This window comes from Columba livia, chromosome 6 (genome assembly GCF_036013475.1).
Source record: "Columba livia isolate bColLiv1 breed racing homer chromosome 6, bColLiv1.pat.W.v2, whole genome shotgun sequence".
Lineage (NCBI taxonomy): Eukaryota > Metazoa > Chordata > Aves > Columbiformes > Columbidae > Columba > Columba livia.
In genome coordinates, this window is record NC_088607.1 from 15,586,519 (window position 1) to 15,605,512 (window position 18,994).

At 48.1% G+C, this 18,994-nt stretch overlaps 1 protein-coding gene across 3 annotated transcripts in view; it reads right to left on the reverse strand.

Moving 5' to 3' along the window:
- HPSE2 (heparanase 2 (inactive)) overlaps positions 1-18,994 on the reverse strand; it is a 112,889-nt gene that overhangs the window by 29,787 nt on the left and 64,108 nt on the right. For all 3 annotated transcript variants that reach the window (XM_065067235.1, XM_065067236.1, XM_065067234.1), the window contains 2 exons: positions 8,356-8,529; positions 7,599-7,770 (listed from right to left, as the gene is read on the reverse strand). In XM_065067235.1, the coding sequence (XP_064923307.1) occupies positions 7,599-7,770; positions 8,356-8,529 (346 nt within the window). The remainder of the gene's footprint in view (positions 1-7,598; positions 7,771-8,355; positions 8,530-18,994) is intronic.

Here is an 18,994-nt window from a genome sequence, read left to right on the forward strand (position 1 = left end):
GGAGATGGAAGTCCACGGCAGGTGGAGATGCAGTGATGCACAAGTATCTGAACATTCTCGGTTTAGGAATACAGGTGTTACTAATCCCTTTATTCCTGTAGCACCTGTGCTGCTCATACCACAGATTTTGAGGCCAATGAAGATCCATACGGTCCAAATGACCGGTGCTGGCACATTTTTGTCTGGGATTTCCTGGACTGTGCAATGTCCATGTGTGCAGCGCGGCACAGGCAGAGCAAACCAGATGCATCCGGGAAGGCTTGGATCCCCACACATGTGCTGCACAGATGGGCTGGGCCAGCCCAATAAATCTGCCATTTTCCTACACATTGGTCTTTCTCTGTGAAGACCAGTTGACTGTGCAGCGCATGTGCAGTAAATGCCCTCCCAGCAGCAGTGGGACAAGCTGAGCCTGCTCTGTGCAGGCAATGTGGGCAACTACTGCAGCCGTGCCACGTCATTCAGATGGGTGGCAGCCCCAGCGCATGCCTGTGTGGTACCCCTGTCTGGGCTTCTGCATTTTGGAAACCATGGCAAATGTGGAAGTCCTCAAAATCCACTCAGGCAGCATCTCTAGGTGGGAAAACAGCACATGTCAAAGGCTTGTGGAGGAGCAGGAGCCTCACGCAGGGAGTTTGTGATACTGGGGATGAGACAAAGTCTCTGAGCTAGGATATGTCTACCTCCTTACCCTTGAAGCCGCCCGTGTGCCAGCACCCCGTGCCAGCTTTACGGCTTGTGGTGCCTGTGTTCAGCTAGAGCTGAGGCTCAAGCTTGCTTTTAAATAAGCACTGAGAAAAATATATTTTAATATCAATCAGTCACCCAGACAGTTCACAGCTCTGTTGCAGAAATGGTATTACTGGCATACCATGGGACAGCACCCCACAGGTCAGGAGTGAGCTGTGGGAGAGTGGGACAGGAGGGCTGCAATGCCACAAGATGGTAATGATACCACAACTCTGTATTGTGACACCGTGGCTCAAATTTGACCTTTCCCAGGGTATGTCCCATAGCTGCATCTCCCAGGACCACAACTTCCACCTGAGCATGGGCATGTCTCTGAAATAGATCTCCTGTCATGATTCAATACGTGCCAGTCACGGAGCACCTACTGCAACCCTAAGCAAATTGCTCCCATGGTTAATTAACCTCCAAGTGTGTTATTTCTCATCTGAATGTGTCTGGCTTCAGCTTCCAGCCACTGGAACTTCCTAGGCTTCTTCCTGATGCATTAAAGATCCATCTGCATTTAGAAATCTCTTTTCCATGCAGGTAATTGCAGACTGTCATCCTTTAAATAATATTTTTAAAAAAGTGATCCTGTAACAAAGAACACAGCTGCACAAGGAGACATGTTACCATCACACAGGCTCCCAGGTGGTTTAGCATCATCATCTCACTCTGGTGCAGGACTTCACAAACACAGGTTATTTCATCCATTACCCCCTGGTCTACTACAAAAGCCCCAAATGTAGGAGCACCACTGGCCTGCCCATGGTGCTGCGGTGGATCCCTAGAGCTGGGTGGCAGATCTCTGCCCCTCGAGCCTACAGTGATGGGTAGAAATAGCTTTCTCTTGTGTCTGAATTACTTGGTGAGGGGGACTAAGGCACAGGCTTCGCTTACTTACTTCTTCAGGTTCCAGCGGCACATTCAAATACCTGAAGCAGCAGCAACAGGTACTAGACCCAACTCATGCCACCTGCTGCAAAGACCTGCAGTGCCAGATTTCAGGCAGGGATTTCATGCTGGTGAGCAGAGCCTGGTGGGGACTATGTATAAATTTGCTGCTATGTTGCATTCTCTCTCTGCTCAGCATCACCTTTCTTCAACCAACCTGATCTACAGTAGGGCTGCATAAGCCCTCTAGCAAAGAGGGCTTTATGACTCAGCCTTGGTAATCTGCATTCCAGAGACTCTGAAGGTTGCATTTGGACTACGATGTTGCATTAACACCGATGCTTTTTCCCACCGTTATTTTGCCCAGTCCCTTTCTGAACACACGCCTCTGGCCTCCAGAATACCCTGTGACAATGACTTCTACAGTGCCATTGCATACTGTGTGAAAAAGCTTCGTCCTTCTTTCCAAAGCTTCCTTCCAAACTACTTTCTGCACTGTGGAAAAAACACTCCATTCACAGGGTTGTGGGTTTCAATAGCATTCCCTCTGACCTCAAGAGGCCTATTTAATCTCTTCTCATGCGAAGACATGACATACCTCTGCACATCATCGGCTCCTCGCCCTGTAACCTTCCTGGTTCTATTACATCTTTTCTGAGATGACATTACTAAGACTGTAGATAGAAATTGGGGTGAAGGTACACTGTGTATTTATACAGTGGCATAATCTCATCTATGTATTTTCTCACCCGTTTTGTTCTGCCTATACAAATGACCGTGATTTTGGCATTCCAGCCATCCTGATCAAATTCCAGAAACAACTATCTTAACCCTTTCTTCCTGACAGAGCAACAGCTAAATCCTTTGCTTATATCTCAGATCCTTGACCGTGCTATATACCCAATCACAAAATACCTCATAACATCCTTCACACCTCATTTTGATGTGTTTATGAATGGATTCACTCATAAGTTCAATGCTACCAGAGCTTGAGTTCATGTTGCAATGACCTCTTCCTCTCCTTGTATCATTAGTTGATTGTTGCTTATCTTGTGGCTTGACTTTTTGCACAGAATTCTTGCTCTGGACCTGTTCAGTGTCCTGGTACAGCCTGTGTCACCAGCCTTGCAGCTGCTTGCATAAGGGTGAACCTTCTGGCTCTGCTGGACTGGGCCATGCTCACATCTGCAGTGTCACTAAAGAGCCTTAGACCAATGCAGCAAGGATGTACTTTTTGAAGAAAGTCAAACAGCCCCAAACCAGCTTATAAAAATGCAGTACTTACAAGTTCTCTGTGTCAAACAGGACAGAAGTCCTTGTCAGCAAGACGACAGGACAAATACCTGCAGTTCTTCCCACAACCCACCCAGAGTCCCTCCTTCTGCTGTGTATCACCTGCTCCACACTCTTCTTGTTTCTCTTCCCTACTTTAATTTAAACAAACTGTTCATACGCTGTCTTTGGCTGCTACTCCAGAACAAGTCGCAGATAAAAAGCAATGCCTGGACCGACTGATGTGAGCTGACCCACTTAGACAGTCACAGCCCTCTTCACCCTTGTAATGGCACAGACAGTCATCATAAAAATACTACCAAAGACTCTCCTATTTTTAGCACCTTGATTTTGCTTTGGCCTCTCGTTGTGTTGGACCCAAAGTGCCTGTGCCACTGTATAAGCTATAAGCCAACACCTCTCTCTACCACATTATCTCCAACATGTGAACCTGGGCTTTGGGTTGATTTGTGGATGCAGAGAGCAGAGCTGAGAACTGGGACAGGCAACCCTTTCCTGGGTTGCCAACAGATATTTAAGACATGGACTCCATGCCCCCTCCCAACCCTCACGTGTCCACAGCTGGCAGGGAGGAAAGGCTTCATCACCACTGACAAATGTGCTTCCTCACTTTTATGGCCTCCTTTCAGAGCTCTGTAGAACGACATTATCACCAAAAGGAGTCAAAGTGACCCAGATGGTTGGTTAACTCTCCACAGGTGCTATACTTAAGGAGGAGGAAGCCGTAAAATCACGAAGGACGAGAAATTCTTGTGCCTTGCAAGGTGAGGACGAAAGAGGTAGGGAAAAGCTGTAGCTCCAGACAAGGATGTTTTTCATTTTTCTGGTGACTTCAGCAGGGTCAGGACCCAAAGAGCCCACAGAGCATCAACAACAGGCAGCCTAGCATGGAGACAAGAGCTTGCCAGTCCTCATCCTCCTGGTACTGCAGCCCCTGCCATGGTAGAGGTAACACCTTGGCGATTGTGAGCATCCAGTGGGAAAAACTAGGCTACGCCAGATGAGGATCAACAAGTCATGAGAGCCCCAGCCACATCTGCCCAGACATGCTGGCCTAACTTTTGTACCAAATGTTCTGAGCTTTAACACATGTTAACATCTCTTCTTCCTAATAGCTTTCCCTCATGTTTCTTCTCTTCTAGTACTGAATGTGTGGTTCAGTCATGCATTAATCTTTGTGTCTGATTCCTGATCTGCTGTTAAAATCTATGTTAATTCCTTAGAATCTTACTTCCCCCCCCCCCCCCGCAAAAAGCAAATTCTGAGCAGTTCTGGGATTACTGTACCCGCAGACACAGTAGGTAGCTAACGTAGTCTGCTCTCCAACAGCTCAGGCTGCATGAATGGTCTAATTAACACCTCATCAAACTCAACTGCTGGCTGTGTCTGGAGAAATTCCCTCTTGCACCTGTGCATTCACAAGACACCATTTCTAGCCTCCTGCACAGCAGGCCCCAGCCATCAGAGCAACTCTACACCACTGCAGAGCCCATCCTTACATAAGCAGGAGCAGCCCTGGTTCAGTCTCCAGGACTTGCTAGCCCAGAGTGACACTGAGAAGCTCTGTGCCTGCTCTGACCCACTGCACCATGCACGGTGCTGCACGAACTCAGGAGCTCTTGCTCAGCTCAGCAGTGAAGGGTGTGTAAAGCCTGTGTTGCTGTGTTTCAGGTAGGGTTCTCTGCCCCTCACCATATCCTACCTCCATCATCAGAAAGTACACAGCTTTCACCCAGAACAGCTCAGTGTCACCTAAGGACAGCCCCTGCAGTGGGACAGCACACTCACACCCCTACAGGCTGCAAACCTTCAGGTGCCTGATCTTCATTCTTCATCTAGCCTGTCTAGCAGACCCCAGAGGAAGGTGGCACCCCAAGAGGAGTTCAGTCCCACCCTTTCCCAGAGGACAGGCCCTAGGATTGAGTCAGAACAGCCCTGAAGGTGTCCATCTCCCACCACTGAGACAGACAGAGCCTGGTGCACAGTAGAGTGCAGTGCCCAATTCATGTCGATGCTATGATTACTGCATGACAAGGTTTAAGTATAAAGAATAAGTTCAGCTTGGTTGTTTCAGGTAACAGTTAAACAATAGACTACAATGTCTGAAACACAGAGTATGCAACAGAAAAATGTAATTTTAGGTAATACTTCACAATGAGACTATTCTGAGTGTTTCAGCAACTCGAGTAACTCTCGAGGCTTTCCCTGGAGAACATTTAACTGCAGCTTCTACTGTCAGAGATCACACTGCCTGGGCCTCTCTGAGATCTCCTTTCCCACTTCAGCTCATTCCTGTTATTTGCCCCCCTCAAAATCTGCTTCCTCACTTTGTGTAATAGGGCACTCCTTGCCTGGCAGACTAATTCACCCATCCCGACTTTTGCTCTGGGATGTATCACCTCTCCCCTCCAGGCTTAGTTAACACTTGACTCGTAATCTTCCACTCGGCGTATCTCTTCCTATCTGGTTGACTTCTGCTGTTCATCACATTTTTAAAAATAAGAGCAAAACTGCAGATTTCACATCATTGGGATTATTAACTACACATACTTTATTTGCTCTGGAGCCTTCATCCTACTGCGAGCCCTATGTAGACCACTTGGGGTGGTCTAAGCAGGAGGCTTACCATTGACAGCACCTTCCTAAATTTATTCTGCTCTCTCCTGCTTGCTGTGTGGTGCTCATTCAGACATGCCCCAGAGGCATGTCCTGACTGTGACAGCACCAGGCGTGTGCTGAGCCACATCCCTTTGACCAGGTCTGTGATGCTCCTGCAGAAGGCAGAGCTCTTGGTAGCACTAACCAAGAGTACTGAGGAAACCTCCGGGAGCTGCTGGGAATAAAGCTCCTGCTGTCAAGTAGTTAGGCACTGGGGTCTGTTTGTTCATTCTTTTGCAACTCCATTTCCAAATAGAGCAAATGAGCATTTAGTCCTTTGTCTTTGTGTAATTGTATTTGTTCCTCCTCTTTACCCCCTGCCTGGTAATAATGGGTTCTTTATGTGGAAAGACAAGCAGCTCTTTTTCTCACAAGACCCTGTGGGCTGTAAGGCCGTTGCAGGCACGTGCCGCTCGCTGTGAGCTGCAGGCTCAGGTTTGGAGTGCAGGACACAAGGAGAGAAATCACTTTGAGCAGCTGTGGACCAGCATCACCCTGGCAGGCAGGGGTGGCAGCAGAGAAATAGCACATAGCTTGGAGAGCAGACATTCTCTTTACGGTGCCTTCATACCAGTGTGGGGGTCTGGAAAGCTCCCACCACCTCGTCACCGGGACTGCTCAAAACCTAGCTCTTACCTTTCTTCCCTTCCATTTGAGCTGTTGTTTCTGCTATCCTCTCCATCAGATTACATGCTACAGCCTTGTTCCTGGGGTCGCTGCAGCCACGCTATGGCTCCAGCAGCACCGAGTCGCTGGACCACCCTGCTGTGTGACTCGACTCTTCCGACCCTTCTCTTCCCTGGGACCCTGCTGCGGCACACAAAGGGCAAACGCCGCAGTTGGACTTCCCTTTCTCTAAGAGCTTCTTGGCTCTCATCCCTGTTGTTTTCCTTACTCAGCCCGCTCCTATCAGTGCTAATAGAATTCCTGCTGATCAAGGCTACTACAACATTTTCTAACTCTCCCTGCGCCATACTGAACACCAGGGCTTGGCCAGAAATGCACCCATGTGCCATTGGTGGCAGCCATGGTGTGGCTATAGGGGCTGGTCCCCCACTACTTTTATTGTCGGCAGGGATGCTGCCATTGCAGCTGGTTCAAACAGCATTATGGTCTCTCTCTGCTGTCGCAGCAGAGCTGAGAATCTGGCCCTGGCTCCCTTCCCGCTTCACCAGGGACTGCATCAGTGTGCTGTTTATTGTTTCTGCCAGATCATTCATGCAGATGTTAATGAATGCTAGACCCAGCTTTGCTCCCAGCAGAGTCCCTTCCACACCTCCCCCTGCCCAGCCCTCTGCACTGGAGTTTCTGTTTACAGTCCTGCAGGGAATTTCCCCTCTGCTGTAAGGTCTTCGAGCTCCATAGTCCCAATTCCTGCTGCCAGCAGGCTCCCACACCTCCCTGGTTCCTGTAGCTGTCCAATATCACCTCCAGGTGTCTGCGTCCCTCACTGTCACCATTCCTTCTCTGGCCTCCCCAAAGTAGAGACATGCCAGTTCCCCTAGGAGGGAGCAGAGGGCTTGGCCAGTGAAGAAAGTTGCTACAGGTTCTTCCTCTGCACAGATGGAGAAAGCACATGGAGAGAAGCAGCCACCAAAAGGGAAGAGCAAAGCACTTTGTCCAGGACTCTGAGACAATCATTATATTGGCAAGTGGTGTCAGGACCCATCTCCTGGCCCTGCAGCCCACTGGCATACAGCAGCTGGCCTCCACACCACTGCGTTATCTTCATATCCCAACAAGGTGGGCACCTCAGTCTGCCTATAATTGGGAAAAGCTGGGAATACTTGGGAGAGTGTTAATCAGCCCAGCCCAAAATCCCACCAGGGACCTCTGCAGAAGGTTAGCAGCACAGATGACCATGTCCACAAGCCCCTGGTACTGCCATGGCTGAGCTGCACAGAGCCTCACTGACCTTGCAGGTGTTGGACATCAGGAAGCCAAAGAGCAAGACTGCTTGCTGCAAAGGGCATCAGTCTCTGGAGGGTTTCTGATCTCTTCTTGATCAAAGCAACATCACTTACCCTTCCAGGAGAGCGATGACATTCTTTCTGGGCCTCCCAATGTTCGGCCCATAGAGATTTGCTCTGGAATAAGTGCGGATAAGCTGCAGCAGGCTTCTCAGCTGGATGTAGTCCTTCCCCAGCTGGCTGCCATTCACCGAGCGGCCGATCAGGGTCCGATAGTTATTGGGCTCTGGGAAAATAAAAATAGACAAGCAAGGCTTGCCAGCTCTGCTCCTTCATCCGTGCTTCCGGACAGAGACACGCACCTCACACGCTGTCACACAGAGCTTGAGCTCTCATTGCTGTCTGCCTGGTCTACAGTGCAGTGGCAGGAGCCTCTGAGGCATGGACGAGGGCCATTGCTCACTCTTCTGGGTCAGCATCTCCTCCCACGTCACTTCTGCTGTGTACTGGGTGAAGGACCTGCACCTTGTTGTCATGCTCCTGTCCCTTCAGGGTCCCCCACTTTCCCTGGCACTGCAGCCACCACACAAGTCCATACAGCTCCTGGTCTGCCCACCCAAGACCATCTGCACCTAGCAGCCAGGGCAGAAGTGTATAAAGTGTTTAATACTAATTAATGGAAATAACCAGCTAAGGTGTGAACACAAGCCACGTCTGTCTTAGAGATGGTGCTGCCTTATAGAAGAGGCCTTTAAATCCCTGAACCTACACTGGCAAAACATCCTGGGGTTTGAAATATCCTCTTCCAAAAGAGAGCACCTTCCTGCTACAGCGAGCTCCATCCCTGTGTCTCCGCTGTTCCCACACTCACCATTGCCCAGCTCCCAGGAGATGTTGTACTTCTTGCTGGCGCTGTACTTCAGCAGGCTGAGGGCATTGGAGCTGTTCCAGGAGTTGTTAGGATTTCGGCGCAAAGCATTCAGTGCAAAGATCAGGTGAAGGCCAGAGCAGTCAGCAAAGTTATAGAGTTTGTCTAGAGACCTGGCTGGGAAGAAACAAAAAACAGCTTGTAGTTCAAATGAAAGCTAGTTTCAGGGAGGTTCAAATAATCCTTCTGTCCATCAGACCTTGGCTTCTGTGTAGGATGAACCAGGGTCAAATGCCATCCCCACGACATCTGTAACTGTAGAAATGCACCTGACCTTTGAAACTGGGATAGGATTCCAGGTGTGGGCTCATCTCCTTCCAGGATGAAACTTGGATGCCCTCCACCACCATGTCAGAGCTGGAGGCCCTGTTACCAGAGACAGGTGACTTTATAACATCTCTTTTCATCTGCTCTTGGCAAGGAAAGTACAGCCTTTTCAGTGCTTATCCTCCCTTGCATCTCTTTCAGAGCAGATTCCTGCAGTGCCTGGAGAGCAGAGGAGGAAACCACCATCCCAGGCCCACCAGCTCACGGCTTCCTCTCCTGCATGCCAGCACAAGCTGGTCTCTGCTCCCACAGCCCCTGGTGCACTAATGAAGCCCCAGCAATAATCAGCCAGATCCTCTATGGCATGCACCACTCACACAGCTAACCTCTGCTCTGCACACAGAGAGAGGAGCTTCCTACCACTCCTTTGAGCTTGGGGAGAGAGGATGGGTCCCCACCTGGTGACAGCCTGGCCAACCCCTGCTGCCTGGATGACCCTCCTGGGGTGCTGGGGTCTCTGTGGGATTTGTGTCCTACCTGCTGTCCCCAAAGCTCCCCAGTTGGCATCTCCCCTGCTGTGCTGTGCCCTTGACGAGCAGCGGGGCACCAGCCAGCAGCAGAAAACAAAGGCAGAGGTGATCTGCTGTTCAGTGAGGAGAGATACTAGCAGAAGCTGCTGCAGCGAGACCAAAAATGCTTCATGCCTTTTTTTGCTTCAGTCTTCCTTAAAAACTTAAACACAATCAAATGTCTTATAAAGCTAATGCCATTGTTAACAAGATAAGAACTCCAGCGACAGCAAAAGGAGATTTGGTTAGAGGGCAATTAGATAACTATGGTGCTTTCAATCATCCTTGCCCGTTGAACTGCATCCCAGGGCACTCAGTGAGTATCCTGAAGCAGCTGCAGAGATGCAACCACTTAACTGTGCAGAACCAGCAGGGATAGGGAGGTTCCAGGGGGCTGGGGACAGAACAAGGGCTCTGCTTTCAGAAGAGGAGAAGCAGGTGCTGGGGAATTACAGAGTAGGCAGACTGCCTTCAGGTCCCAGAAAAACACTTAGACAAATAATCAAGCTGCTTGTCAGCACTTACAAAATATAAGGAGATGATCAACAGCCACAGGAACGTATCAAGAACAAATCACGCTGAAGCAATCTGCTGACAGGAGAGCAGGGCTTACAGGCAGAAAAGCAGCCATTTAGATCTTACACCTTGATGGGTTTTAAGGCTTTTGACACGATTGCACATGATTGCACTCCAGAAAGTGAAGCAATCCTGGTCTAGACTGAACTGCAGTGAGAAATGTGCACACCAAGAGCAGCTTCCGGTAATTTGCTGTTAAACTGAAGGATCTACGCAGCCTGTTCTGGGTCTTTTTACACATTTCTAATGAAGTGGGGTATAAAGGAGCAGAGGATACATACATTACACACTTGCTGTGGCACTAAGGTGATAGCACGCACCACCCCAGACAAGGGAGCTGAAGGGGATGGAGAGGAGGTGACTGCATGCTCAAGGACTTGCTCTAAGCCCAAGGATGATGCTCCAAGACTCCCTATGCCCACAATGCTGAACCAAGGTACAAGTGAGATGGTGACAACCACTCCAGTCAGGGTGAGCTGCTCACAGCTGGTCTGTGTTTTTTCTGTCTCTTTTCCTGGTTACTGAAAGCCTTGGTGAGTATAGAGACAGCTCTGAGCTATGAGAAGAATAAACTTACTTTAAAAGCGATGTTTTAAGGAGGGTCAAAGAAATGAACTAACTGAATAGCTAATCTTTAATGGAACACAGCAAACGCATGCAAAGGAAAATAAAGGAAAACCGTGGAAAAGAAATTCCTAATCCTTTTCACAACCTTCTTCTAAGCGCTACTGGTTGTTTGAGTGAAAACTAGCTGAATTACATTAATCTAATGTTTTCATCCCACTGGTTCAGGCACATTAGCTGTTTTTTCTGGATGTTTAATGAATTAGAGACAGATACAGTTACTTAATACTCATTTACTTCAGACCTCCAGGCAAAAAGCTGCACTTGAAGTGAGACTCTTATAAAGAGGATAAGACAGACGACTAAATGACAACATGAAGATAGCAAAAAGGTGTTACCTGCAGTTCTCCTGCTAGAAATGAAACCTTTTCTCTGGTGCAAAACAGTTGTTGTTCTTAAGTACTACCAGAGGGGATTTGGTTCATGTTTAGGAGCCTCTGCAGAGGACTGGGAATTGATTTTCCATGCATCCACTGGAGGAAACAAGCTGTCTGTTTATCCCAGTGCAGGGCCTGCCACTGTGAAATTATATTTTCCCCACGACACTTATTTTGTTTCCATATGCCTGAACACAAAGATGCCACGTGTATCTCATGTTCTGCCATGACTTTCCAAGCTGGAAACCTCAGCGATCAGGGGAGAGAGCTAGGAGAAACACACAGATGTCCGGGGGCTGCTCCTGCAGCTTTCCAGTGGTCTCCCAGCACAAAATGCAACCTGCAGACTGCAACAAGGCTACAAAGAGCAGAAAACTCCCAAGAAATCCACCTCCACACCAAACCAGGTTGTTAATATGGACACTGCTGGTATCAAAAGTATCAGGTATCAAGCCCATTTATCATCTTTATCCTCAACAACCCTCTAAGGATGGTGTGAATTTTAGAAGCACCAGTCTCTCCAGTGACTCTAGCAGAGCCTTGATGACCAGTTTGCACATGATGCCCAACTGTTAGTGGTTAAAGGGCCTGTTTGACCCCTCCTGAGGTAACTGCCTTCAATGGGACATCTCTGTTTCAGACAGCTGCAGTTAGATGAGAAGAGTACTGTCGTGGGTGGCTACAGCACAAAAAGAAGCATACTTAGAAGATCTCGAGTGATGTCCAGCCCTCCCTAAGTAAAAACAGGGCCAAGAGAAAATGCTATAAATATTTTACTGCCATAACTAGGGATGGCCACATTACTTCTGAGTAATGAGAACATGAAGAATCACAGTATTATTAACAGCTGGCTAAAACTCACTTTGAATTCTGGATAATTGCACTGTTTTTTCTTAATCAAACACAGAAAATCTTCCAGGAATTTAACCTTTCCCCAGCTAACAGATCATTAGGCAAAGATTTCACAAAACATTTCAGCAGAAAAAGCCATTGTCGTACCAGAATGAATCTTAATAGGGCAGAACTGGATTTATGAGACATTTTGCCTGCCCTTTCTCCCCCTCTGCCCGGTGCAGAGATGCATACACTCAGCACTCACGTGCCACTGAGCTCAGAGAGGAGAAATAAAGAAAAAAAAATAGGAGAAAGAGGAAAAAAAAAGAGCACAGGGATGCTGAGGGTCAGCTTCTGCCGCTTACTCATGCTCACATAGTTGGAGCCAGGCTAACCAAGGCAGCAAAGCTCTGTGCTCCATTCCCTTGCGCCCAGTGGCAGTGCTTGCTGGTGGGTTTCATCAGGGATGAGCACCTCGGTGGGTTTGGGACTGACAGCAGCCAGTAGGCAGGGACAGAGGCCCCACAGCCCTGGCACAAGAAAAAACAGAAGATACTTGGGCTTTCTCAACCTTTCACATCCACGGCTGCAGAGGCTTGGACGCGTGTGAAGAACGAATACCGCCCGACAATGCGTGGCTGGGTGGCCGCCAGTGAAGATCTGCTTGTAATTCTGCCCTCAGCCAACGCTCCGCACAGGAGTTCAGGATTTTGGCTGTTTGCGTGGATCTCTCACTCCACACAGAGGGAGACAAACAATTTCAAAATGCAGGACAAGGTGTCTTTGAGGCCACAAATGGTGGTGGAATTCATGGGACAAGTATAATACAACCTTTAGGATTCTTTTCCATTTTTCTCCTTTTTATATGAGGCTAAATTTTAAAGTTCTGTGAAAGATGCATGGCACTTAACTGTGTGGCATGCCAGCACAAAATCTGAGGCACGTTAAAATGTCTTTGGCAGTTTAAAATAATTGGAAAGGCTTTCCAATTGTAGTTACTGAATTAAACATTATACTAGAGACTTTTTATAAAGAACATAGTATTGACTGCCATTTGGTAAGAGGGACAGTTCAATAATATCTGGGTTTGAAAGTCTTCCACAATTTTTATTCTGCTTCAGGAATTTTTCTTTGGCAGGGTTTAACACAAAGAGTGGAAATTCTTGTGCACACGGAGACGGAGATCAGCCCGCGGGCTGAGGGTTGGCGGGGCATGGCACGGCGTGCCGGGGGCTTTCGTAACTCTGGGAAGCCAACCAGGAGGACAGGAAAGAAGAGCTTGTTCTCCCTCTATCCCCACCATTCTCCACGTCCGTCTCTTGCACGTACATCACGTGCCATTGCCAAGGAGGACAGGGCGAGAGCCGAGTACGGAGTGGGCAACAAATACTGCATCCCCCCAAATCTGCAGGTTAGTTGAGAAACCAAGCAAATACACAACAGATGAACCCTTCTGTTCATAAAGCAAAGAAATGCAGTTCTAGAAATAAGAATTTCAACTAATCATGGGTATTGCTTGACTTTGCATTCTCCGTAACTTCTGAGCGATGCCTGGAGCATCCCTGCAAACAGCTCCTGGTGCCAAGACTGAAGTCAGCAGCATCTCCTGCCCCCTGGGGACCCTGCAGGAGATAGTGGAGGGAAGGGGTTGGGAAAGACCTGGCAAAGAGCAAAGACAAGCCCAAAGAGAACTTTACAGGGAGGGGTCAGAAAGGGTGGTACAGAGTGTTCAGACAGGAGATGAGCAATGCTAGAGCAATGGATCAAAAAAGGTATTCCCACTTATAGAAGAACAAGTGGGTACATGGAAAATTTATTTACAAATGAATTGCCACCATAGTCAGCTGAATCCCATTTGCACTGTCTTTCTTGGGTTGAAAATCCTCATAAAACCACATGTGTGTGGCAAGGACTTAATGTTTTCTTAGCAAATAAACATGAATCAGAAGATATGCAACAGGCAGTCAGAGTAACTCCAGACCCACAAAACAGGTCTGCAAAACTGGCTTGAAATCTTCCCACGGATTCCGTCCCCAGTCACAGTAGTGTTTCAGAATGGGAAACCAGAACACCCTCATCCACAATTTGCACAATTAGAGCACCAAAGAGTAGCCCTTCACCATCACTGCAAGTTCAGAGGAAAAGCAACCTCCTACACTGTCCATTTGCACTATAACATCCAGCTTGACCCACTGGATCCTGGGAAGATTTTCCTATTCTAACTGCATGCTAAGCCATTCCTTCAAAGTTGCTTTTTAAGGAGAATTTTAAAGATTTCAAGGCTACCAAGAAACCCACATGGTTGCTGGAAATTGCATTCTAATGATGACCATCCCAGCTGGGAAGCTGTTTGGTTTTAATTCAGTCTTCTGAAGCATTTTGCTATGCAGTAAAACCACACCGTGTAAAGATGCTGAAGAATTCCCAGGCAAAATTACTGGCAGGAGGGAAAAAGTTTGCTTGCCTCAGACACGCATTTCACCTGAAATGCTCCCTCTACCTGTTCAGGCGCCGCCCAAAGAGGATGAAGGTGTGTAGAGCCATCCCTTACGCTCATTTGCCTTCCAGCCTTCCCTCTATGGGGGAGCAATAGCTGGGGACATACTGCATGCAGGAAGCACACCCCAAGGCAAGGTGCAGCATTGGAGGTCTGCTCTGAGTGACGAGAAGTGCTTTGGCAGAGCCTAACAGTGATATAGAAAAGGGATCTAGTTTAATCCCATCTGAAGAATACCTGAAAGTTGGAGGAACTGGCCTTGATACTGCCAGCCAGCAAAGAAATGTTATGCACTGTGTGTTAATGAGAACCTGGATTTTATATCCAGCTGGATGACAGATGGGGGATCTGGGGCTATTCCCCCTGGACTATCAAGGGGGCCTTGTTCCAAGGGAATTGTTGTCATCATTCCTGGTCTTTAAGCAGCTGAACATCAACCCTCAATATTCATTCAAGTCTTTAACTAGATTTTTCATTTCACTGCCAATGCAGAGGTGATTATGCTGACCACGTGAGCTAGGTTTAGTCCTTAACACCACCATACAGAAATAGCAGTCTAGGGGCTTGGTGTCAATCTCTCACCAATAAGGAGCTTGGCCAGAAGCCATGGATTGTAGGCTGAGTTCCCAGCTGGCATATAACTTGGAAGACAACCACGAGGTCTGGGTTCAATATCCAATTGCTAAGGAGTCTGGCTGACAGCCTCATTTTGTGGAATGAATCCCAAATTAATATAATGCTTTTGATACCAGACAAGGGGCATGGCGCACTTCCAAATACTGTAAAGGCTCAGATAAAAGCCGTAGGCATTGGGTTCAGTATGTAAATGGTATCGAGGTCGGATAACAGTCAGGATTGGGCTTAATCCTCAGATGGTGAGAAAAAGGAATGAGCCCTGAGCTCTGTCTTCATGCAAAAGAAAAAGAGCTCAAATGAGCAGAATAGCTCTGTTTTCAATCCTCACGTGGTAAAGAGCTCACAGGACAGTAATGGTTTCTAGGAACAAGTGCAAATTGACATGGAGCTTCAGAAGAGATGGGGGATTTGTGTTCAATCTCCAAATGCTGTAAAACTCAGATAATGGCCAGAGGGGTAATTTCCAAACCCTCTTTTCCAGGCTGGTGCCTACAAAGGAACCAAGATCACATTACAGCTAAGAAAGCTGCTTTCTTCTGCTGTATAACTTAAGACATCTTCCCGTTTGGATCAGGATGAATCCAGCATCTTCTAAAGTTTCAGAGGGAAACGAAGGTGGGTGGGGAGAGGGCTACAGATTTGAGCTGAGCAGAAGAACCCAGCAAGAGTAAATAAGACTGTAAGCACCACCTGCTCTTGCACACCTTGTCAGCCAACTCAGATCACTGGGCTTGAGCCATGGAAGCTGTTCCAGGAAAAACACAGGTACAGCTCATCAGCATCCTCACTGCCCAGCAGTGCCCGCACTGCCAGGCATCCCTGGGGCCTCTGCAAGAGGTGGCTCACCCCTCTGCAAGATGGCAATAGTCTGCATTGCAGCTACTTCTGACACCGCTCGCATGAGAAATTGGTGTGAAACAGCAATAGCTCACTCCCACTCTCACAGCTCACTCATGGAGCAGCCTGCTGGTGCAGGCTAGTTTGCTTTAAGTTGTTCCACTTTGTATAAAGGACTGCAAGTAAAATGTGTCTCAACCATTCAAATACTACTTTTAGTGGACATTTGAAGTTGGTCTATTATCAGGAAACCCTTTCTGGATGAAGTTTTCTCAGAAATGACATTGTTTCTGTGAAAAGTTTCAAATTTGATAATGGGGCACTATTTCCCTTCCCTTGAGGAAATTCTTTAAAATCTAACTTTCGTTCCTAGTACTCTCAGCTTTAGCTCCAAAGTTCAAATAGGATACACCACAGAGGACAGAGTCTGATCTCTGTGAGTACTACTGTAACAAGCTGTGGTGCGTAAATCAGCCAGACTCTTGAGCAGCAACTGCAGACTTGGGGTAAAACCCCCCAAAACACCCTCTCAGGGCAGCAGCTAACCCGTTCATAATGACCAGGGGTGCTGAAGACAAGCCCTGTCAGCACTATCTCCTGCAAAGGCAGTGGGCACAGCTCACTGTGCAAAGCTATGACATTGGGGACAGGTTGCAGCCCATGCTACAAAGCCACCTTCCTCCAGGTTTTAGCTATGCATGTGGAGGGAACGAACCCACCGGGCTTGGGAACACAGACAGAACCCAGCTCTGCTGCCAGACCGTTTGCTGACAGAATGACTGTTTTATATAGCTATAAGAGCAGCTATAAGCGCAGCTGTCTGAAAAGCAACAAAATCTATGATGTGTGTTTCTAAATCCAATGACAGCTGGCAGTGCTGCGCTGCAGCTCATTCCTTCTTTTACACAGTTTAGCTAAAACACTTCTCTGCAGTCACCCCAATTTATCAACAAACAGCAGTTTCTGGAACAATTTAAAAGCATTCCCAAATAGGCAAGAAGTGGTCAGCTCTTCAAGCACTCAGTGATCTGTGAGCTCCCAAATAGGCAGGCAGCTGGAGATGGAGGGGGACAGAATGCCCTCCTGGGCCGTCTTGCCAGGAGGATGGGGGGCTTTGAGACGGGGTACCTGAGCAGCTGCAGAGCTTAACCATGGGTGGGGGGCATGGTGATTTTTTATGGCCTAAAGCTGGTTTGAAGTGCAAACACTGGCGATTTCCTGTGCTGCCAGGGAGAACAGGTGACTTTGTCCCTACATGATGCTGCTCCCCAGCCAAGGAAGCCACGTGGAGGAACAGCTCTTTGTGCAACTGATTCTCACCTCCCAGGTGTGGGAAACCCCGTGCAGCCCAAACTCACACTGTAACATGAGGCAGAGCGAGAAGACACGGGGGCAGGTACCATGCCTGTCCCCACGCTCACCTGCTGCCTGCTGTGGGGCAGCCAACAGCAGCTGTCACAGGGACCCACTCACCTGTGCATCACTTGCTGCTCAGGCAAGCTACATCCACATCATTCTTCCAAGGTGCCACGGTTCAAAGGCAGAGGTTTTCTTTTGAAATGCTATTTCTTTACAGCACCTGAAATGCTAACACTGCAGCAAGAGGATGGATGTTTTCAGTGCTTTCCTGCAAAAAATGAGCTGGGCAGCATGGGCTGAGCAATGCCCCGTGCACATGCTGGAATGAAAGATGCACAGGTATGGAGCATGTTTTTAACACGCCCGTTTAATCCAAGGAAAATGCCTAACCCAGGTAAGATATGCATCCAGTTCACCCATTCCCTTCAGTCCACCTAGCAGCTGCAATACTTGTTTTTTGCTGCCTAAACTGGTGTCATATGGTAGACACATGGCTTGATTCAGAAGAGCCTCACACAGAGATGTGAACCAGACCCACCCAACAGCATCCCCAGAGCCACAGAAGGCACAGCACCTTGTACTGAACCTGCCTACCTCCCACCCCCAGAGTCTCTTGCTGCTTCGGAGGAGAGTGACACTGATCAGTCATGCTAGGAAGCTGACATACCACATCGGGAACAAATTCCAGCTGAGGACTTCAGCATTGCCAAACCCCAACATTCAAAAATCATGAGTCAAGCTCCCAAAAATCATGGGAACAATTCAAGAAACCTGGTTTTAGCATAATTTTTCATTGCCTGCTGTTTTAAAAAATGTTGGGTGCCTTTATGGGACATCCTCCTACTATCAGGAGAGCTAAAATCTGGCTTGTTTTTAATTTTCCTTTTAATGGCAGTTGATGTGCAACAAATATCTCTGTGAGTTGTTTGGGTTGACTTTGCTTCTCTGTGGATGTGGGCTGTGGCCAGGGGTGGCAGGGGCACTCCTGAAGCCCCTCTCCAGCAGGCACTGCCCCAGAGATGCTCTGCTGTTAAGCAAGGATCTGCCCATCTCCTCATACAATCTCCAGCTGTTTAGGGGGTAAACCCATAATCCACAAAAATCAGGTGCTTCATTTTACGGGTCTGAGTGGTTTCCTATTGTGTGAGGAGCTGCGGCCATGTTGCACCACTGAAAACCACGGATCCCTGTCCTGGCCCGTCCTCTCCTGCCTGATGACCCCGTTTTTGCTGTCAGCCGTCCCTGGCTGTTCCCACTTGGCGGAGCAGCTGATTTCCCTGGGAGGAAGAGGGAGTGACTAGAGCTCTTCACACACTTTGTGAGCTGGGCATCTGGTATTTTTCAAAACTCTAAAACATTTTAACTGAAAACTATCCTTAAAAAAAAGGCCAACCAAAAAACAACACATAAAACCGGAAATGTTTCAATCTGAAATCCTTAATTAAAACCACACTCTTTAGTACATAAAGAAGGAAGTTAAAAAAAGAAATGTACTTTTGCACATTACAGACAGCATTATAATAAACACAAAGCACTGCCAAGAAAGAGGCATTTTCAAGGCTAAAGTAGATGCCTCCAGCTGCACTCAAGTAATGTCAGAAGGCTTGTCCACATTGCTGAGCGTCATTGCATCTGAACACAACAGTGGACGACCAAGCTAGGCAGATGAGGAAGACAACAGTTATTGGTGCAGACTGTTAGCACTGCAGCAAGGACCATAACCCGCTGGGGTCTGTGAACTCCTCCGGCTTCCCACAGATCCCAGACCCTGGTCTCAATCTGTAAAATATTTGAAGCCAGTGGCCCTGGCTCTTCCTGTTCATCTGAGCTCGCAGATACAGCTCAGCTGGAGGGACCCGGTTTGGCAGGAGCTCTCCCCAGCTAGTCTTTGGGGGAATCGTGTACCAAAGCACACAGGGTGGAGTCTGAACCTGATTTGGAGGCACAGATGAGTGGCCGGAAAAGGCCAGTGTCATTAGCCTGATGTCCCACACCGCACAGCCCAG